This window comes from Trichechus manatus, unplaced genomic scaffold (assembly GCF_000243295.1).
Source record: "Trichechus manatus latirostris isolate Lorelei unplaced genomic scaffold, TriManLat1.0 scaffold00008, whole genome shotgun sequence".
In the NCBI taxonomy this organism is placed as follows: domain Eukaryota; kingdom Metazoa; phylum Chordata; class Mammalia; order Sirenia; family Trichechidae; genus Trichechus; species Trichechus manatus.
This window is the reverse complement of record NW_004443944.1, coordinates 27,092,733-27,115,644: the sequence shown is the minus strand read 5'-3', so window position 1 is coordinate 27,115,644 and position 22,912 is coordinate 27,092,733. Positions and strand designations below refer to the sequence as shown.

The window sequence follows — 22,912 nt, the reverse complement described above, 5'->3', positions numbered from 1 at the left end:
CTGTCGACAGCAGTTTTCTGGGTAGGTTTGAAACTATTTTGCTTGTCTCTGTCTTTTTTGCTTGATTTAAAAAGGACTGGCATGATATCATACATTATTTTGCAAGGATTCTGGACCCAGATGATCAAATTTGCCTTGGTATCAATAAAACCAAAGTCAACCACTGAGAGCCCAGAATGATCCCTGGGCATCTCATCTTGATGTTTCATGCCAGTAGCAGGCTGTGAGCTCTCCCAGGGTTGGGACCACATCTTGGCTATCCTTGTATCCACCACAGTGCCCAGTGCTTAATAAGTGTTAGTTAAGCAAATGAAATCACAATGGGCAGTACCACAAAGGGGTGACCTCCGAAGACACTTCTTGGTCTACATATAGGCCACTTGGAATGGCGACATCAGACATGGTGAGGCCGATGCTGTGGTGAATCTGGATGAGCAGTGTCATGAGAAGCTGAGGAAAGAGTCGGAACGTAGCTGCTCGGAGCCTGTTTCCCATAAACACCTCATAAAGGGCATCTGTTGCCTGTAGTAGAAAAGGCACATAGCAGAACTGAACACCTGCTGGCCCTAATCCTTACTTTTGCTTTACTACTGTTTGTGACAGCACATGCTTTCTGGTTCTACTATCCCAAAGACAGAACAGTAGAGGTAATTAGTTTAAGGACATGAAAATGAGGGGAAAAATGAATAAGAGTGAAGTTGTCATTAAAAGTTACCCCAGAGTGAGGGGAGACCTGAAATCCAGAAGTCATAAAGGAAAATATTAACAGATTCAATTACATACAAATAGAAAACCAGGGCAAAGATTATTATAAACAAAGTTAAATGACAAACAACTTGGAAAAATACTGCATTATATTTATCAATGCAATATTCTTAATATATAAAATATTCTTATATATAAGAAAAAATGTATAAAGGCTTGCTACTCAAAGTGTAGGGAGCTAATGAGAAACGGAGACTCTCAAGCTCCACTGCAGACCTACTGCAGCAGAATCTGCATTTGAATAAGCTCCCCAAGTGATTGAGGTTTATGTGCACATTAAATTTGAGAGGCACTAGCGTACACAACATGAGCAGACAAGTCATACACGAAGAAATACAAACAACAGAAGATAAACTAGATAACTGGGACCTCCTAAAAATAAAATAGTTATGCTCATCAAAAGACTTTACCAAAAGAGTAAAAAGAGAACCTACAGACTGGGAAAAAATTTTTGGCAATGACAAATCTGATAAGGGTCTAATCTCTAAAATATATAGAAAACTTCAACAACTCAACAACAAAAAGACAAACAATCCAGTCAAAAAATGGGCAAAGGACATGAACGGACACTTCACCAAAGAGGACATTCAGGTGGCTAACAAACACATGAAGAGATGTTCCCGATCATTAGCCATTAGAGACACACAAATTGAAACTACAATGAGATACCATCTCATCCCTGCAAAAATGGCACTGATCAAAAAAAAAAAAGAAAAAGAAAGAAAGAAAGAAAGAAAATGCTGGCGAGGGTGTGGGGAGATTGAAACTCTTAAACATTGCTAGTGGGACAGTAAATAATACAACCACTATGGAAAACGGTATCGTGCTTTCTCAAAAAGCTAGAAATAGAAATACCTTATGATCTAGCAATCCTACTCCTAGGTGTATATACTAGAGATATAAGAGCAGTGACACAAATAGATATATGCACACCCATGTTCATTGCAGGATTATTCACAATAGCAAAAAGATGGAAACAACCTAAGTACCCATCAATGGATGAATGGGCAAACCAATTGTGGTACGTACACACAATGGAACACTATGCGATGATAAAGAATAATGAATCCATGAAACATAACATGGATGAATCTGGAGGACATTATGCTGAGTGAAATAAGTCAGTCACAAAAGGACAAAAATTGCATGATTTCACTTTTCGAAAAAGTCAAGAACAGGTATACACACAGAAAGCAACATTCTTTGATGGTTACCAGGGATGGGAGGGGAAGGGAAGGGGAATCACTTACTAGATAGTAGACACGTGTTAATTTTGGTGATGAGAAAGGCAATACACAATATGGGGAAAGTCAGCACAACTTGACCAAGGTAAATGAAGACACACAAGAATAAAGGACAACTACCATAAATGCTAAAACATACACAATTTTGCAACACTAATAACAAGCAAAAAAATATGTGAGTGGTTACATAGGTATACATGCATACTATATAGGTGTGGGAAGCCGTATGGGAGTACATGTGTGTGCATGTATAGGTATATTTGTGGGCATACATATATACGTTTGTATGTGCTACATATATATTCGTACATACAATAAAACACATAGGGGGCACAGTTATAGATATTTCCTAGACATATCCAAACACCTTATGGGATTAATTTACTGGGTTTGAAGGCTCAGGACCTCATCTCGTAGGACAATTAGGTCAATTGGCATAACTTAGTTCATAAAGATAATGTTCTACACATCCTGGTTTGGTGAGTAGTGTCTGGGGTCTTAAAAGCTTACGAGCGGCCATCTAAGATACAACTATTGTCTCTTCCTGTCTGGAGCAAAGGAGAGTGAAGGAAACCAAAGGCTCAAGGAAGAAATTAGTCCATAGGACTAACGGCCCACACGAACCACAGCCTCTTCTAGCATGAGACCAGACGAACTAGATGGTGCCTGGCTACCACTACCGACCGTTCTGACCAGGGACACAATAGAAGGTCCCAGTTAGAATGGGAGAAAAATGTAGAACAAAACTCAAATTTATAAAAGAGACCAGACTTGCTAGACTGATAGAGACTAGAAGAACCCCTGAGACTACTGCCCTAAGATACCCTCTTAACCTGGAACTGAAGCCACTCCTGGAGGTCACCTTTCAGCCAAATAATAGACTGGCCTATACAGTAAACAGTAACACCTGTGAGGAATGTGCTCCTTTAGACAATCAACTATGCGAGACCAGTCAACATTTACTAAAAAGCAAAGATGAGAAGGCAAGGAGGGGCAGGGAAACTGGATGGATGGGGCAGAAACAGTGAGAGTTTTGACACATTGCCAGGTCTGTAACCAATGTCACTGAACGATCTGCGTATGAACTGTTGAATGGGAATGTAATTTGCTGTGTAAACTTTCATCTAAAACACAATAAAATATGCAAAAAAAAAAAAAAAGAAGAAATAGAAATGGCCAATTAGAAACATATACAAATATTTGACCTTACCATTAACAAAATTATAATTACAACAATGAAGAGACTGCTAACTTCAGTGTAGAGAACGTGGATAAATGGGCATTCTGATACAGCAATGGAGAAAGGGCAACGTTCTAGAGGACAAGCTGGGAACGTGTATCAAAATTTTAAATAAGCTCACCCTTTAACCTTGAAATTCCTTTTCTACGGACTTTATTCTAAGAAAATAATCGGGTATGTGTAACAAGATGTATGTATGATTAAGCTTGCTACGGCATTGTTTTAATGGGTAAAAGACTAAATGTTTACCAATAGAAGACTTGATAACTAAATAATGGTTCTGTACCAATTAAGTATTACCTATTTTTTTAAAAAAAGGTAATTAAAATGTAAGTTACTATCCGGCCATGAATATAATAAGAGATCTTTGTATATTGATATGGATAACAGTTCATATATTGTTAAGTGAAAAAAAGCAGGTCACCCAACAGTATATGTAGCATGATCTTATTAATATATAAAAAATTTTATAGAATAACATGATAAAATACTTTTATCTGTCCTAACTTCTAAAATTGCACTAAAATGACAGTATATAGATTTTTGAAAAGGCATAAACCCACGAGAACAGAGAATAGGAAAGGAGACAATAACATACTGAGATGCTGAAATAATTTTGGAAGCTAAAAAAATAAATATATGATAATAACTTAGCCTAGAGAAAGTTTAATCATAAACTGGTAGGAGACAAAATAAAACTAAAAAGTATACCAACAAAAGTTTTATATATGTATAAACACTCCTGGGAAGTTCATCTCTAGGGAGATAGTACAGCCATGAACTAAGGATGGTTTTTACATTTTTATAGAATAATTAAAAAAATCCAAAGAATATGTTATAGAGACTGTATGTGGCTTGCAAAGCCTAAAATATATACTATCTGGCCCTTTACAGAAAACGTTTGCCAACCCCTGTTCTAAGGGACCTTGGCTTTCTCTTTTCTCTTCTGCATCATTTGAAATTTTTTTCACAAGTTTGTATTACCCTTTAACTATGACGATAAATACTTTTTAAAGGATGAGGGGAGGAATGTGTAAAACATATGAAACCACACTAATTCCTTCACCTCTCCTTCCCTCCCTCCATGTCCATCCTTTGGCAGAGACACTCTAGATTCTTCTACCCTTGGTAGAGACACTGTAGATGCCTCCGTGGATGACAGAACCAAACTTTCATCCAGGAGGGGAGCATGATGGGCTGACACTGGAGGGGCAGAGCACAAGGGCTTACAGCAACAGCTACATAGGCCATCTTCTCCTGAGTGGGCACGTTATGGCATTTCTGCAGCTTCCTCAGGAGCCTCCAGAGAATCCAGGTCGTGCTGGGCAGCTCTACTTCCAGCGTTCTCCACAACTCGACCAGATGCCTAGAAATCCCAAAGAGTAAGAGAGTTCAGGAAAATGGTTTATCCCAGACCCACCGTGACCACAGCCCTTCTGTTCCTAGCACATGTTTACGATCCAATCTATATGAGGTTTCCCTCTCTGCTCAGTTCTTCAGGGTATCAAAAGACTCACTATCTGGTTTCATAACAGTAACTCCCAACTTGTTATAGAACCAAGTTCCCATTGCCTCAGCATGGACCTCAAGGTCATTCACAAACTGACCGAAATTACCTTTTTAGCCCCACCACTTCCCTATCATATACTCTGTGCTTTAGCCAACACAGACCGGAAATTCACCTTTTCCAAATAAATCGTGGACTTTGAAAACCCTATAGCTTTGCTTATGTCATTTCCTTAAACTGAAAGACCCCTTCCAAAGCTCTTCTCTGCCCGTCAAAATCCTTCAGGTCCAGCTCCAATGTCTCTCTTCTGTGAAGTGTTGGCTGCTTCCTCACCATGTCTTTCGTGAGAGTTCCCACAACACTTTTTACATTTCTTCTTTATAGAGGCTGCCTCAGTCTTACATGTGCTATTGTCAGGTCTCTGTATGTGTGTCTATTTGTTCCCTCTGAAATCAGGGAGTATGTCTGGCTTTTCTTTAATGAATACCTCGGGACCTAGGCCAATGCTAGGCTCACAGAAGGCATTCAAAGAAATATTTACTCAGTCTAGTCTATAGTCCTCAAATTTTGGCTAAGATCAAGCCCTGAAACAAAGCTTTGATCCTCTTTAGAAGAGATCTCTTCTGAAAGAAAAAAAATATATAATAACTTCTCTGTCACTAACTCAAATGCAGGACCTGAGAATTACGTAAAAATTGTAGATGAGCATTATGGGGATGTTGTGAGGTGGGAAGACTGAGAGTTACCCATGCTTGTGATCTATTCTCTTATTTTCAGAATCTACTTAGGCAATTTCGGATGCTAAACTCAATGTTAAAAGTGTAGTCTCCCAACCATCTACCTCAGAATCACTTCAAAAATTGAGAGGCTTAGAGACTATTGCAATATTTCACTTCCTACCCTGGTAAGTTTAATCTGTGAATAAAACATAGCAAGGAGGTCCCAAGGACTTTTAAAGGGAATGCATTAGTCGCTAAACTAATTAGCCGCTACAGTTCTTCAGTGACTCCCTTTCTCCCACAGGATAAAGTCCAATGCCTTAGTTTTAATTAAATGGGACCTAACATATCTCTGCTATCTAATTCTGATCACTTTTAAAAACAGTTTTATTGACTGGACTAAACCAAAGCTAAGAAGCTTACTGAATACAATCAAACACTTCGAGAGACAGACTAGCAGGGGTAGGGGTCTGGTGACCATGCTTTCGAGGGACATCTAGGTCAACTGGCATAACGAAGCTTATTAAGAAAATGTTCTGCATCCTACTTTGGTGAGTGGCATCTGGGGTCTTAAAAGCTTGCAAGTGGCCATCTAAGATGCATCAATTGGTCGCAACCACCTGGAGTAAAGGAGAACGAAGAACACCAAAGACCCAAGGAAAGCATTAGCCCAAGAGACAGATAGGGCTACATAATCCAGAGAGTTCATCAGCGTGAGACCAGAAGAACTAGATAGTGCCTGGCTACCACCAATGACTGCCCTGACAGGGAACACAACAGAGAGTCCCGGATGGAGCAGGAGAAAGGTGGGGTGCAGAACTCAAATTCTAGTAAGAAGAGCAGACATAATGGTCTCACTGAGACTGGAGGAACCCTGGAAAGCAAGGCCCCGGGATTCTCTACTAGCCCAGAAATAAAACATTTTCCGAGGCCAACTCTTCAGACAGGGGTTGGACTGGACTGTGGGACATAAAGTGATACTCATGAGGAGTGTGCCTCTTAACTCAAGTAGATACAAGAGACTGAACAGGCAGCTTCTGTCCGGAGGTGAAATGGGAAGGCAGAGAAGGTTAGAAGCTGGTTAAACACACATGAGCAATCAGGGGTGGAAAGGAGGAGTGTGCTGTCCCAGTATGGGGAGAGCAATTAGGGTCACATAACAATGTATGTATAAATTTTCGTATGGGAGACTAACTTGAAACGCAAACTTCATTTAAATTACAACAATAAAAAAAAATTTAAAAACAAAACAGAAGTTTTATTGAGGTATAATTTGTTGTTGTTAGGTGCTGTCAAGTCGGTTTCGACTCATTGTGACCCTGTATACAACAGAACAAAACACTGCCTGGTCCTGCACTATCCTCACAACCTTTGCTCTGCTCAAGCCCACTGTTGCAGCCACTGTGTCAGTCCGTCTTGTTGAAGGTCCTCCTCTTTATTACTGACCCTCTACTTTACCAAGCATGATGTCTATCTCCAGGGACTGGTCCCTCCTGGTAACATGTCCAAAGTATGTGAGATGACGTCTTGCCGTCCTCTCTTCTAAGAAGCATTCTGGCTGCACTACCATAAAATTCACCTATGTATTTTAAGTGTACAATTCACTGACTTTTAGTAAATTTCCAAGTTCTGCAACCATCACCACAATCCAATTTTAGAACATCTCCATCACTGCAAAACGATCCCTTGTGTCTCTCATCACTTCTTACTATCCACCTCTCTCCAACCATGCTGATCTGTATCTGGCTCTCAGCACTTATCAAGCTGTTTTATACCTCCTTGCCTTTATTTATTTAATTTTATTGTGGTAAAATATAGATAACAAAACGTTTGCCACTTCAACAATTTTTAAGTGTACAATCCAGTGACATTATTGACTTTCACCATGCTATGCTACCATCACCACTACTCTTTGCCTTTATTTTTGCTATTTCTTCTGCCTGGAATGCCTTTTCCGTTCCCCGTCCCACTTTCTACTTGATTAATTCACACTACAAAATCCAGCTTGGGGCTAGTCCTTCTTTCAGAAATCCTTCTCTGATCCTTCATCCAAAGTTAAGTCTTCTAGGAGCTCTGACAGAATCCCCTACTTTGCTTTGGAATCACCTCTTATTCTTCTAAGTCTTCTACCAGACTGTGTTGCTTGAGGGCAGAGTCCATGTCTTGTTTTTTATCTCCCCAGTGCCTGACAGAGCCCCTTGCACATGGCAGATGCTTTGAACAGACTCTTAGGAACAATCACCCCAATCTGTATGTAAACAAACTAACAAACTTCAAGTAAATGACCCAGAATATAATCAGATTGAAGCTTCATGTTTAGTACGTCATTTCCACCAGACTCCACAGTTCTCATGAGATCTAAAGCAGTTTTCAAAGTCCTCAAAGGAGCAGAACAAATACAAACAATAAAATAATGTTAAAATTATACTTACAATAACTAAACATATATATTTTGTACTTCATTAGATATATTTTATACAACAATTGAGTACAGATAAGCTGTAACAAGTGTCAAAAAATTAAAAACAATTTACTAGAAAAATATACAAAAGAACATTTAAAATATATATATGTTAACCCAATATTTTTCTCTGGATGGGTAAAAGTCCTCCGTTATTGATTCAGTGGTAGACTAAGTTCAGCTTATAGACTATCAGCACTACACCAAAGCATTATTTGAGAACCATTCATTTAAAAGAGTAGTTTTCAAACATTTTAAAGTGGAGCGTAATAAAAATGAAATAGCATTTTAAAGCTATTTTATTTCCCAAATAAAATAGCTATCCAGAATCATAGTATATAAAACAGACTTAAAAAGGTGCCACTCTTGTTCAAGTGGGTTGGGGGCCTGGAGCCTTCTCCTAAAGCGAACTGCCTTCCCCATAAGGCATCTCCTTGAAACTTACAGGGTGCCACCAAATTTGAAATCCACTTATCTAAAAAAAAAAAGCATTTTGTTTTTTCCTCTCTCTAATTCCATTCTTGTTTATGCATATATTTATGCTTTTTTATGTATGTGTGTGTATATATATATATTTTAACTAACTCATTTGCAAGCAAGTTGCAGGCATCATGACACTTCACCACTAAATAAATTTAAGGACATTCTTCTGCAGAACCATCATATCATTTCATATCTAAGAAAATTAACATTGATGTAATAAATCTAATACATAGTCCATATTTAAAATTTTCAAAAAAATTCTTACAGTTTCTTTTTTTTTAATCCAGGATATAATCAAGGACACATTATATTTGGTTTTGTCTCTTTAAGTGTCCTTTAATCTAGAATAGCACCCCCACCACTACCATTTTTTTCTTTCATGACATTAACTTTTCTGAAGAAACCAGTCTAACTATCTTATAGAATGTTCTTCATTCTGGATTTGTTGGATTGTTTCCTTATGTTTATGCATTATATCCTAATTTCTATCGCAGGCATTTGTCTAGTACATCTTAGCTCCCCTACAAGAATTCCTTAGACCACGTTCCACAATACTCAGAACTATGTCATATACTCCAGTTTAATCCAGAAGCTGTACAGGGTTCTATACCTGTCATATGGTACTGGATGACACAGAAGGTGGCTGAGCACAATATCTGTATACTTGGGCCTGGAGACAAACAAGCTCACGGTATTTATGACTTGTTGGCGGATGCTTGGCTGGATGATTGTGGATAGCTGGGCACAGATAACTCCCATTATTTCTGGCACCTGAAAAGGGGAAAAAAAATCACTAAGACCTTAATCCTGTGGAACACTGATGATTACTGAGGGTACTGTGGCCATTTCTGAAAGGTCCTAGGGAGTGATTTTTTAATTTTCTATGTTTTTATTTATTGTTGTAGTTTAAATGAAGTTTACATTTCAAGTTAGTCTCTTATACAAAGATTTATACATACATTGTTATGTGACCCTAATTGCTCTCCCTATACTGTGACAGCACACTCCTCCTTTCCACCCGATTGCCCATGTCCATTTAACCAGCTCCTAACCCTCTCTGCCTTCTCATCTTACCTCTCGACAGAAGATGCCCGTTTAGTCTCATGTACCTACTTGAGCTAAGAAGTACACTCTTCATGAGTATCATTTTATGCCCCACAGTCCAGTCCAATCTTTATCTGAAGAGTTGGCCTCAGAAATTGTTTTAGTTCTGGGCTGATGGAGAATCTGGGGGCCATACTCTCTGGGGTTCCTCCAGTCTCAGTCAGACCATTAAGTCTGGTCTTCTTACTAGAATTTGAGTTCTGCACCCCACCTTTCTCCTGCTCCATCCGGGACTCTCCGTTGTGTTCCCTGTGAGAGTGGTCATTGGTGGCAGGTGGGCACCATCTAGTTCTTCTGGTCTCAGGCTGATGAAGTCTCTGGATTATGTGGCCCTGTTTGTCTCTTGGGCTAATACTTTCCTTGTGTCTTTGGTGTTCTTCATTCTCCTTTACTCCAGGTGGTTGGGACCAATTGATGCATCTTAGATGGCCACTTGCAAGCTTTTAAGACCCCAGATGCCACCCACCAAAGTAGGATGCAGAACGTTTTCTTAATAAGCTTTGTTATGCCAATTGACCTAGATGTCCCCTGAAAGCATGGTCCCCAGATCCCCACCCCTGCTACTCTGTTTGGGAGTGATTTTTAAAACAACATGTTTAATTATTTAAAAAAAGTTTATCTGTATGTATGCATATGTATATAAAAGAATTGGCTGTATATACAAAGATGTAAATAGTTTGTCTTTGAGTGATGAGATATTTGATTTTTTGCTTATGTATTTAAAAAAATTTCCTCAATGATTATGTATTGATTTTCAATAATACAAACTAAAAAAAGTGTTGCAAGAACTTGGGGTCCACCCAGACTCTGAGAATGGCCAAGTAGCCCTTACCTGCCCTCCTCTCAAAGATGTCTATCATGCTCAGGTAAAACCAACAGGGGTCATTTCTCTGCTTGAACTATTCCTCTCACTCATAGACTCATGGCTTCAGATCTTGATGGAAATTCTAAGGGCCCTCAGAGAGGTGAAAGGAAGAAGTGTGGAGACCAGATAAGAGGGGCAGCCTAAAGTCTGACTTAGGGTGTACTCCACGTGGATTGGGAGGAACTCCAAATTATAACCACACATTTGTTGCACCATCTGGGCTCCAGGTGTGTACCCAACTATCTATTGAAAGATTTTCTTTTTGGTATTAAGCGTACTTTCCTGCTCTTTCAAGCATAAAGGGAATAAAGGGTTATGAAAGTTTATTTTTATTTATAAAATGCTTTTCAATATTAAACATGTAACCCCTCACCTTAACATTACCATGTATCTTTCCTTGTAGCTCTTATGGTTTTTTTAGTCATAGGATTGATTTATGCTTTTATATAGTCATAGTCAGTGTGTATACAATTTTCTGCTTTCTTTTTCTCACTTAACATTATTATTGTATATTCACTTCCCATGTGCTCACTTAGCCTTTATAATTATAACTTTTAATGGCTGCCCTTTTGCCCATAATTCACCACTGGCATAGTGTGAGGGAGACTGGTTTAGTAGAAAGCACACTAGGCAGATAATTAAGATATGTGAGTTCTTTTTATGTGACTCCTGGCTCTGTCACCAATTACTATTGTGGCACTAGAGGAATCCTTTAATTTCTCTGGGCCCCAGTTTTTCTCATCTATGAAATAAAAAATGTACACTAGATTTCAATGTCTTTCTTAAAATTATATGAATACTGTTGCAAAAAATTATTTGTGTATATAACCATTCATTTTTTAAAAAATTATTTCCTGAAATTAAGTTAATAAATTCTAAGGCATGGGATTTCTACGGTAAAGGTGGGAAAAGTTCAAAGTTCTTAAACTGTCTAAAGAATCAGATCAATTTACATTGCTTAGAATATGACTTGAAAAATATTTTTCCTGATCATAAAAATAAATTGTTCCGTGGGGAAAGCCATTTTGATGTTAACGTAAACTTTTCATAAACATAGTTTTTAGTGGCTACATGTATCACATCATATGGATACACACAATTTACTTAACTATATGAGGCGGTTGGACATTTCAGTTTTTTCTAGTTTTTCATATCATAAGTAATACTGCTATGTATTTGTATATATATCTTTTTTACATTTCTGATTATTTCCTTAGAATAGACTCCTAGAAGTGAAATCTAGGAAGCAATGCGTATGACTAATCTTTAAAAGATCTATTAAATTGTTTTTCAGAAAAGTAGTACTGATTTATGTTTCCATCCAATAAACATGAAATTATGAAAACAGCTTCACTAGTAATGAGGGAAACGCAAATTAAAACAACAGTAAGATACCATTTTTCACCTATAAAATTGGCAAAACTTTTAAATTGTGATACTATTAAGAGTTCAGGAAGGAGTAGAGAAATGAGTACTCCTCTATACTGCTGCTGGGAGTGGCTACAGTTACTTTGGAGGTAACTGATAATATGGCAGTATCCAGTGACATACCAAGGTACGCGTGTGGGGGGTAAGGGGGGATGGAGTGATCCACTCTGGGTGCAGGCAATAAAGAGATTCAGTGTTTGTAACGAATTTAAAAACAGTAATAAAACCAACTAAAAGTCAGTCTGCTTTTTATAATAATCACGTGCCATCAATCCTAAACAATGTCAATGATAACATACTTCTCCCTGCCAGGGTGGAAGTCTCCCACCCTCAACCCCCTAGGTATGCCACTAGCTATATCTATTAAAATTTTAAATGTATATATCCTACAATCCAGCAACTCCCCTTCTCATTATCTACTTTAGAGAAATATTCCATTTGTGCCCAAGGAGACAGGAACAAAGGTGTTTACTACAGAGCTGTTTCTAACAGCAATAAACTGAAAACAGGCAACGTACTCCACCAACAATGCTTCGGTACTATGGCAGGACACTGCTGGTTCCTACCCAACAGCCTCTTCTGCCCCTACCCTTAATCTTTGCTGGAAGAACTTCAATTTTGTTTGGGTGTTCTTTGAAGCACTTAGGGAACCAGTGGTATTTCAAGGCTCTTTCCTCCTTATTCCCCAGCAGGTCTGCTCTCCAGAGACAACTACTTTCCTCCCTTTCAGCACTTTAGTGTCTCTCTGCATTTCTAAATGATATATTGCTATTTCTTGAAGTATCACTTCTAGATACTTTTAGATAAATTCTCTGGATTTTAAGCTTACTAAGTCTGTCGCCTCTAGAATCGCTTAAGGCTTGATTTTTTTTTTTTTTTTTTTTTTTTTTTTTTTTTCTTTTTAATTTGACATTTTTAATTCACCTAAATGAAAATCTAAATTGAAGTTACCATTTTCATATGTGTTAATTATCTCTCCTCAGAAACCTATCTCTTCTGGAAAATACGGGCTACACCTTAGATTTTTAAAATCTTCCCTGGTGCTTACACAGCAGTGGTTCAGTATACGCCTGTTGACTGGATAAATGTATGTAACCAAATGGCCTAAGGCTCTGATCTTGGCCCCTTCAGTGGTTGTTCTCAGCTGAACAGGAATACCAGAAGAGACCTCTTTAGCTGCAGGAGTGGAGAGGTCTTGCTGGTAATTCAAGCCCTGGAAATGGCCACGGAGCTTTTTACCTTCTCAAAGCGGGATTCTGCATTTTTCACCAGTGTTATCAGTAATTCTCCTGCTGATTGCTGAGTGCAGGGATGTCTCACATTTTTCAGGCCGTCCAGTGTAGTCATTACAAACTGGCAGAGCTCATGTGAATTGAGAAAAACTTCGAAGACCTGAAATTATTTAGGGATAATGAACCTCCAAGAAATAAGGTATGATAGAAAGAACCATGCACAAGGAATAGCTTCTAAGTTAACAGAGAAGTGCACAAAGATGTACAAGGCTGTTATTTTCAGTCTCGTTTACCACAGTGAAAAACTGGAAGCAACCCAAACGTCCACAGATGGGGTCTGTGCATGGCCTTTTACAGCTCAGACTTTCAGCTTTATTACTCAGAAAGTGTCACACTTTCATAGGAATGAGAGTAAAGGAAAGGCTCTAATGTTATATAGCTGACAGGTTCCCAGGAATAGTAAAATACCTTGTGTGGAGTCAATACTACATTAAAAGAATGTGCTAATCTGCTTTTCATTGCACTTGGCAGTGTACAAGGTCTTTCACATGACTATAACCACGGGTAAAATTTACTGGGCACTTACTATGTGATGAATACTAAGCAAAGCATTTTACATACAGTATCTCATTTAACCCTCACAACAATTGAGTTATCCCAAGTTTTACAGATCCTTATTGTACTGATGAGGAAACGGAGGCAAAGAGAGATTAAATTACTCGATAACTTAGACCTATGTCAGTAAGATCCGTAGGTTTTGTTTTTTTCCCTAACCCCTAACATAGTAACTGGCACCTAGTAGATGCTTAATAAATATTGTTGGATAAAGAATAAATGTATTAAGAGTATACAGCTTATTGGATCAACTATGACCTCTTTCAACTCCTTTTTGTGACAAGGGTTCACATGTGCAAGAGGCTGGCTATGGTCAGGAGAGCCATCAGTGGGAGTAGAGCTAGTCTAGAGAAATCTAAACTGGCAGGATGACCTAAACCACTAAACTAATAAGGCAAGGTGTCTAAAGAGTCACAAACATGGTGCATCCTCTCCAAACTATAAAATGTTTAGACAGCAAATTGTCTGGGCTATCTTGAATGTTTAGTTTATAAGAAATTACCAAAACTTTCTCCAAAGTTGTTTTACCATTTTACATTCCCATGAATGTCTGAGAGTTCTGGTTGCTCCTTTATCCTTGCCAACATTTGAAGCTGTCAGTCTTTATAGTTTTAGCCATTCTAACTACCTGGGCAATTTTGGAGGGACAACTGTAGAACTGTTTAGTATTGTAGAGCTGTAGGAGTTCTCGACATTTTTTCATTGCTTTCCGCAAGCTTTGGTGATTTTTCTTGTCATGAGTGAGATCTGAAAAGAAAATATGAAACATTAATACTTTCTGGCTTAGTTCTCCTTGATTTTGCAAATTTGGTTGATCTCTAGGTTGAAGCAGACCCCAATGTCTCACTCTTTTGCACCTGAACAAAAATGTCTGGCAGAGGATATGTGTTAATCTGAAGGCTGATTTGTTTCCCCTCTGTTGGAGACATATATAAAAAGAGCACAAAGAAAAAGAAATAAACATTTTTTGAGAGAAGACCTTGTGAACAATCTGGGAGTACAACCAAAACACGCTACCCATTTTTCCTATTGGTGAGGATTCTTGAGGGGTCTCACGAAGCTTAGGTCCTGACATAAAATTGCCCAATTTTGTACTGCATCTGATAATTCCAGTATTAGAACTCTCTATGTGTCTAGTTTTGCTGATTATTGTGTCTGCCAACACTCTCTCATAGTGCTGTTTTTCTCATGTTTTACTGTGATCTCATATTCACTAGAAATTTATCCATGGGAAGTCTTTGAGGACTTGGTTGAGGAAACTGTCTCTTCATCTAGAAAATGAGCTCATTGAGGGAAGAGATCTTGTCCGTCTTGTTCACTGATGCATCCCTAGAACAGTAAACATTCATAAACAATCAATTCTATTTCCTTAACTGTATATCTTGGTAGATATTTCTCATACTCAGAGCTGCCCAGAGATGGGACTGTTGCCTTGGGAAGCACAGAGCTTCCTTTTCCTAGGGATGAGCAAGCCCAGGTGGGACAACTACTTGGTGGGGAATGGAGTAGACTGAGATTCAAACACTAGAAGGGATGCTGGGTTAGGTATCTTCTGAGGTCTCTTCTAACTGTGGGAGTCAGGGATTCATTCCTCGACACATTGGCCCTCTCTCTGTTTCTCAAACTCCTCAATCTCATACCTGCTAAGGGCCCTTGCTTGTCCTGCTCCCTCTACCTAATATACTCTTCTTACTTCTTCACCTGGCTAGCTGCTCATTTTTCTTCAGATTATCTTCTGAAAGGCCTTTGCTGAACTCCACAACTAAATTTGATTCTCTTGGCCCCTGTATTTTTTTTCAGTTATCTTTATTTATAATAACATAGCTATCTGTTGACTCTTTGATTGTCTGACTCTCCCAATAGATCATAATGTAAGGATTGGGACCACTTGTGTTGTAGTTACTGTTGGATCCCAAGTAAGTACTCAATAAACATTCATAGGGTTGCGTTTAGCCGTTCCAACACTATAGCCGTGCAGATGGCTGGCAGTGATGGGTCTGATTCAGTGTCATAATTATTGAGCCATTGTTGCTTAATCATGTACCCTTTCTCTGTATTAACTACAGTACTTAAAGTCTTTCTAGAAAATGGGAAGTTAGGGAACAAGGAAGGCTTGTGCTTGTGTTGTGCTAGAGAACTTATTCAGGGCCTGATTGCCTTCAGCAGCGCCTTACATTTCAACCTCATGGTGATATGCAGCAGGTGGTGTGTGCCCTCTGCAGCCTCCTCGGCCACCTCTTTCAGTGGGTCCCCACATAGCAGTGCCATGAGGGCCACCAGGTGTCCAAGTCTTTGGAACCGAAGTGGAAGCTAATTAGGAAGGAAAAAGAAATATGACATCAGAATACATGTGTATTTAGAATTTAGTGCTTTAGATTTGATTTTTTGCAAAGTTATCCCACTTCTACTCCCAACTCAAGAGAAGGGCAAGGGTTATATTCAACCCATGGATCTCTTTAGGGTTAACATTTAACATGTGTAGACACAATATAGCCAGCAGGTGGCGTTGTTGTTATTGTTGTTGTTATTAGGCATTGTCAAATTGATTTTCGACACAGCAACCTATGTGACAGAGTAGAACTGCCCTATAGGGTTTCTAAATAGGGCAAATTCTAACCTAAGTATACAATCTGAAAAGTAAAAAATTTTGTGCATGAAGATGTTTACTCTAGACCTGTTTTTAAAGACCACATATTGTAAATAATTGCCTAATAACAGTAAAGAGAATTATGGTACAGCTATTCCATGAATACAACTATAAGAAATCAAGTGCGGCACGATGGAGCACTTTTATACGACCTTTCTAGCGATGATCTTGTAACTCCCACCAAAAGATTGGGTGGGGTTATGCAAATAAGGTGCTTGTGGCCCATCAAGGGGATTGTACACCTTGCTAATAATGCAAACAAGGTACACGGCACCCTTGCGGGGGTTGGACCATACAAATAAGGTGTATGGAACCCTAACAAGGGGATTGGTTAGTTTTGTCATCCCGCTAGGCTTAAAATGAGCCATCCCAGAGGTGGAAAGGGGTACTTCACTACTACCAAGAACAGCTGGGAGTGGAGTGCATCCTTTGGACCCAGGGTCCCTGTGCTAAGAATGTCCTAGACCCAGGAAACAGAGAAAGGGAGCTGTAACACAGAAGACAGCGAGAGAGAGTGGCCCAGCAGTAGCAAGAGTGACAGTGGTGTGAAACAGTAAGAACCAGGAGACTGGCACAAGAAGGTACAGTGGGCTTCCTGGCCCATAGAGCAAGGTGGTTACAGTGGGTGTGCTGATCAGGGCTTCTAATCAGTTCTGCCTGGTTCTGTCATGGCCAATGAACCGAAACCAGAACAGACCCCAATTTTAAAAATCTGGGTAGTAAAGGGGAACGATAACCAGAATGGGAAAAATTACAGGTCAAAGCCCTGCTAGAAGCTTAATCTCCCTCTTAGAAAACAAGGGCAGCAACCAAATCTCTTGCCCATTGGACTTTCAGCAGAGTGGGTAGCAGTGGTACCTCATTCAAAGACGGTTTCTGTCTGTGCCCCTTTGAATGTCTATCACTCTTCACTGTTCTGCCAATGATCCAATCTCCTGCATCAGGCTCCTGAAAGGGCTCACGATGCCTCTTCTGAGTCACCCATTCCAGGGCTTAAACTCATAATTTTTCCCGTTCCAGTTATTGTTCTGGTTCACCCCAATTTTTTTTTTTAATTGTACTTTAGGTGAAGGTTTACAGAAAAAATAGTTTCTCATTAAACAGGTCAGTACACATATTGTTTCATGACATTGGTTAACAACCCCACGACATGTCAACATTCTCCCTTCTTGACCTTGGAAGACCTTTTTTTTTTTTTTTGGTGAAAATATACATAGCCAAAGATATACCATTTCAAAAATTTCTACATGTACAATTCAGTGACATCGATTACATTCTTCCAGTTGTGCTGCTATTCTCACTATCCTTTTCCAAATTATTCCATTACCATTCATTGTCTTCAACTCACTGTCCCCTAGGCTTCCCATAAAACCTTTTGAGTTGCTGTTGTCATTTTGTTCTCACATAGATAATATTTTTTTTTGTACTTTAGATGAAAGTTTACAGAACAGAATAGTTTCTCATTAAACAGTTAGTACACATATTGTCCATGACAATGGGTATCAACCCCATGACATGTCAACACTGTCCTTTCTTAACCTTGTGTTCCCTATCACCAGCTTTCCTGTCCCCTCCTGCCTTCGAGTCCTTATCCCTGGACTGCTGTGCTTCATTAATCCTGTTCTATTTTATGGGCCGGTCCAATCCCCAGTTGAACGGTGGTTCACCCAAATTTTTAAAATTCAAGTCTGTTCTGGTTTTGCTTCATTGGCCGTGACTGAACCCGTTTGAAGCCCTGGTGCCCACCCACGGAGTCGACCCACAAAGCAAGAGAGCTGAGCACCTTCAGGCTGAAGCTTACTGGCAGAGTATGGTGTCCTTGGGCACTTATTGGCAGAGCCAAAGAGCTGTGTAACACTTGCCTGACCAGGGCAGAGGCCAGGCCAAGGGGCTGAGCCTGCATGCGGGCAAGGTTGAGAAGAGGCTGTCCTGATCGAAGAGCTGTATCCTGAGTTGGTCCTGATCCTGAATGGTAACCTGTTACTTCCTAATAAACCCCATAACTGTGCGTATCGTCTGTGAGTTCCGTGTGGCCACTGCAACAAATGATCGAACTAAGCAGAGAAGTAGAGAGTGCCGTGGGAGGGACAGCTAGTGTCAGAATTGGTAAAAAGGTTGAAGAAAGGAGGTATGTCTGACCTCCACCTCATAGAAATCAGCCTTGGGCTGCTGCTAATTATTCTCCTCCCTGCTTGTGAAGTTAGAGGAGGTCAGACACCCCTGCCATGCCATTTTTACATCAAGTATCTAATGAATTGACAATAAGATAGGAAAAGGTGCTATTCTGCTAAGTGAAAAAGGTATACGCAAAGTTGAGGTATAGCATTTAATACTATTTAAAAAATTTATTCATATCCTGCCTTAGTTTGGAAAAATAATGTAAGGTGACTGACAAAAACCATACCAGAAAAAGAAATGCAATTTAATATAAATGCTGAATAGAGCAAATAGAAAAAATGAAGGTAGGAAAGATAAACGAAGCTAAGAAATTTGGTTAGTATGCAAAATGCACAGTCATCATCTGTTTGAGGTAGGCCATCTAGGATCTGAACCTTCTCATGGCTAATGTAGAGGTACATAAGTGTCCTGTATAATATGATTCACACTGTCTGTAAGAAGCAAATAGCCACACAGAGGAAGTAAAATTGTTCCTCGGACTGAGGCAGAAAAGAAATTTCTTCTGTAGCTTTTTGTGAAATATTGTGAACAACAGCCTCTATAATGTATTTATGGTAAACAAAGTAACAAATACATAAAGTTTTGTAACATCTTTTATTCATTTGATTCAACCTTTGTTCATTCTATCAACAAACACTGAGTGTCATGTACAACAACTGGTCTCTATTCGCCTGGAGCGAAAGAGGAAGAGAGTCAGGAACAGGAGGAGGATGTGCAATGTGTGGCTAATTGCTTCCAAGAACAACTGCCTCCATTGTCATGAGACCAGAAGAACTGGATGGTGCCTGGCTACCATTACTGAACATTTTGATCAAAGATTCTATAGGAGAATCCTAATCAAAAGGAGGAAAATATGGAAGAGAATTTCAAATTCTCATGGAATCCAGACTTTCTGGATCCACTGACGTTGGATGAACCCCTGAAACTATTGCCCTGAGATAACCTTTAAACTTTAAACCAAATACATTCCCTGCAGTCTTCTTTAAACTAAACAACAGATTAATTAGTAAAGAACACCTGCCTTGAGCGTTATGCTCTTTTAAAGAACTATCTATATGGGGTGAAACTGACAACAGCAACTGGAAATATTAGATAGGAAACTTGAAGGGCAGTGAGTTTGTTAATGGTGGAAGAACAATTCGGAAAAGGAGGGTGAGAATGGTTGCACAACTTCAAGAATGTAATAAATGTCACTGAACTGTACATGTAGAAATTGTTGAATTGGTGTATGTTCTGCTCTGTATATTCTCAACAACAACAAAATAAAATAGTTAAGACCAACAAACATTGAGTGTATACTATGAACCAGCAACTATGACAGGCACAGGGATATAAGCAGTGAACAAAAGCGATAAAATCCCTACTCATGGACGTGATATTCTAGTTAGATGAAACAGAAAATAAACAATAAGTAAAATAAATAAGAAAAATATATTATGTTTCAAATGGTGATATATATTATATATGCTATGATGGAGAAAAATGCAGGGGAAGGAAACAGAGAATAGGAATTTCTATTTTAAAATGGTCAGGGAAGACTTCACTAATACTGACATGAGGGTACCAGGCAAAGAGAATAACAAGTGCAAAGGGCCTGAGAAGGGAGCATGTTTTGTGTTTTTAAGGAACAACAAGTAGGCCAAGTTGGCTGGAGCAAAGTAAACAAGAGGAAAAGAAACAGGAGGTAGATGGGGAGGGGGCGGGGTAGTATAGCAAATTACAGGATATTGTGAGGATTTTGGATTTTATTATGAGTGAAACAGGAAGCTATTAGAGGCTTTTAAGCAGAGAAGAGAACACGAGCTGACTTACACTTATTCAGTAAAGATTTAATTGAGTATTTACAGGCATACTTCATTTTATTGTGCTTCACTTTATTGCACTTTGCAGATATTGCATTTTTTACAAATTGAAGGTTTGTGGCAATCCTGTGTCAAGCAAGTCTACTGGCGCCATTTTTCCAACAGCATGTGCTCACTTTGGGTCTCTGTATCATATTTTGGTAATTCTCACAATATTTCAAACTTTTTCATTATGTCTGTTATGGTGATCTGTGATTATGATCTTTGTGTGTGTGTGTGTGTGTGTGTGTGTGTGTGTGTGTGTGTGCACTTTAGGTGAGAATGTGTCAACATTCTCCCCTTCTCCACCCCAGATTCCTTGTCTCCATTCGTCCAGTTTTCCTGTCCCTTCCTGCCTTCCCATCTTTGCTTTTGGGCTGGTGTGCCCATTTAGTCTTGTATACATGATTGAACTATGAACCACATTCCTCACATGTGTTATTGTTTGCGTTATAGACCCATCTAATCTTTGGCTAAAGGATGGACCTCGGGAATGACTTTGGTACTGAGTTAAAAGGATGTCTGGGGGCCATACTCTTGGGGTTTCTCCAGTCTCTGTCAGACCAGCAAGTAGAGTATTTTTTTTTTTTTTTTCCCTGTGAATTTCAATTTTGTTCTACATTTTTCTCTTGCTCTGTCCGGGACCCTCTATCATGATCCCTGTCACAGCAGTCAGTGGTGGTAGCTGGGCACCATCTAGTTGTTCCGGGCTCAGTCTGGCGGAGGTTGTGGTAGTTGTGGTCCATTAGTCGTTTGGACTAATATCTTCCTTGTGTCTTTGGTTTTCTTCATTCTCCTTGCTCCAGCTAGGATGGGACCAGTAGATGTATCTTAGATGGCCGCTCACAAGCTTTTAAGACCCCAGATGCTACTTACCACTCTCGGATGTAGAACAATTTCTTTATAAACTATGTTATGCCAATTAAGCTAGATGTCCCCCAAGACCATGGTCCCCAGCCCTCAGTCCCAGTTACTCGGTCCCTCACAGAGTTTGGATGTGTCTGTGAAGCTCCTATGGTTTTGCCTTGGTCAAGTTATGCTGACTTCCCCAGTATTGTGTACTGTCTTACCCTTCACCAAAGTCACCACTTATCTACCATCTAGTTAGTGTTTTTCCCTCCCCAACCTGCCCCTTGTAACCATCAATGATTGTTTCTTTCTGTGTGTAAAACTTCTGAGTTTTTACAATAGTAGTCTCATACAGTATTTGTCCTTTTATTATTGACTTATTTCACTCAGCATAATGCCCTTCAGATTCATCCATGTTGTGAGATGTTTTGCAGATTCATCACTGTTCTTCATTGTTGCACAGTATTCCATTGTGTGTAGGTACCATAGTTTGTTTATCCATTCTTCTGTTGATGGGCACTTAGGCTGTTTCCATCTTTTTGCTATTGTGAATAATGCTGCAATGAACATGGGTGTGCATATGTCTGTTTGTATGATGGCTCTTATTTCTCCAGGGGATATTCCTAGAAGTGGGATTGCTGGATCGTATGGTATTTCTATTTCTAGTCTTTTAAGGAAGTGCCACATTGTTTTCCAAAACGGTTATACCATTTTGCATTCCCAACAGCTATGCATAAGCGTTTCAATCTCCCCGCAACCTCTCCAACATTTGTTATTTTCTGTTTTTTATTTTTTTAATTCTTGCCAGTAATGTTGGGGTGAGATGGTATCTCACTGTAGTTTTGATTTGCATTTCTCTAATGGCTAGTTATTGGAGCCCTGGCGGCACAGTGGTTAAGCACTCAGCTGCTAACCAAAAGGTCGGCAGTTTGAATCCACCAGCCGCTCCCTGGAAACCTTATGGGGCAGTTCTTCCCTGTCCTATAGGGTCACTATAGGGTTCCTACGAGTCAGAATTGACTCGACTGCAATGGGTTTGTTTTTTTTAATGGCTAGCGATTGCAAGCATTTCCTCACGTATCTGTTAGTTCCCTGAATGTCTTCTTTGGTGAAGTGTCTGTTCATATCCTTTGCCCATTTTTTAATTAGATTATTTGTCTTTTTGTTGTAGAGGTGTGAGATTTTCCTACAGATTTTGGAGATTAGACCTTTGTCAAATATGTCATAGCCAAAATTTTTTTCACAGTCTGTAGGTTCTCTTTTTACTCTTTTGGTGATGTCTTTTGGTGAGCATAAGTGTGTGATCAGTGACCTCTGATGTTCGTATTATGATTGTTTTGGGGCGCTACAAATGGTGCGCGTATAAGACAGCTAACTGAATTGATAAATGTTGCGTGTGTTCTGACTGTTCCACCAACTAGCAGTTCCCATCTCTCTCCCGCTCCTCAGGCCTCCCTATTCTCTCAGGCACAACCTTCTGGAAAGGATTCATCATTCTAGATGCCATTAAGAACATTCGTGATTCATGGGAGGTGGTCAAAACATTAGCACACTCCTCCTTTTCACCCTGATTTCCTGTGTCCATTCAACCAGCTCTCGACCCTGTCTGCCTTATCATCTCACCTCCAGACCGAAGCTGCCCATTTAGTCTCATGTATCTACTTGAGCTAAGAAGCACACTCTTCACGAGTATCATTTTATGTCCCATAGTCCAGTCTAATCTTTGTCTGAAGA

General features: G+C 39.4%; 1 protein-coding gene across 1 annotated transcript in view; it reads right to left on the bottom strand.

Annotated features, from left to right (window-relative positions):
- MROH8 (maestro heat like repeat family member 8) overlaps nucleotides 1–22,912 on the bottom strand; it is an 84,685-nt gene that overhangs the window by 20,775 nt on the left and 40,998 nt on the right. Inside the window, exons 9-14 of the mRNA XM_023724784.1 lie at nucleotides 15,838–15,973; nucleotides 14,292–14,410; nucleotides 13,056–13,208; nucleotides 9,030–9,190; nucleotides 4,480–4,615; nucleotides 332–522 (exon numbers count right to left, since the gene is read on the bottom strand). Coding sequence (XP_023580552.1) covers nucleotides 332–522; nucleotides 4,480–4,615; nucleotides 9,030–9,190; nucleotides 13,056–13,208; nucleotides 14,292–14,410; nucleotides 15,838–15,973 — 896 coding nt within the window. The remainder of the gene's footprint in view (nucleotides 1–331; nucleotides 523–4,479; nucleotides 4,616–9,029; nucleotides 9,191–13,055; nucleotides 13,209–14,291; nucleotides 14,411–15,837; nucleotides 15,974–22,912) is intronic.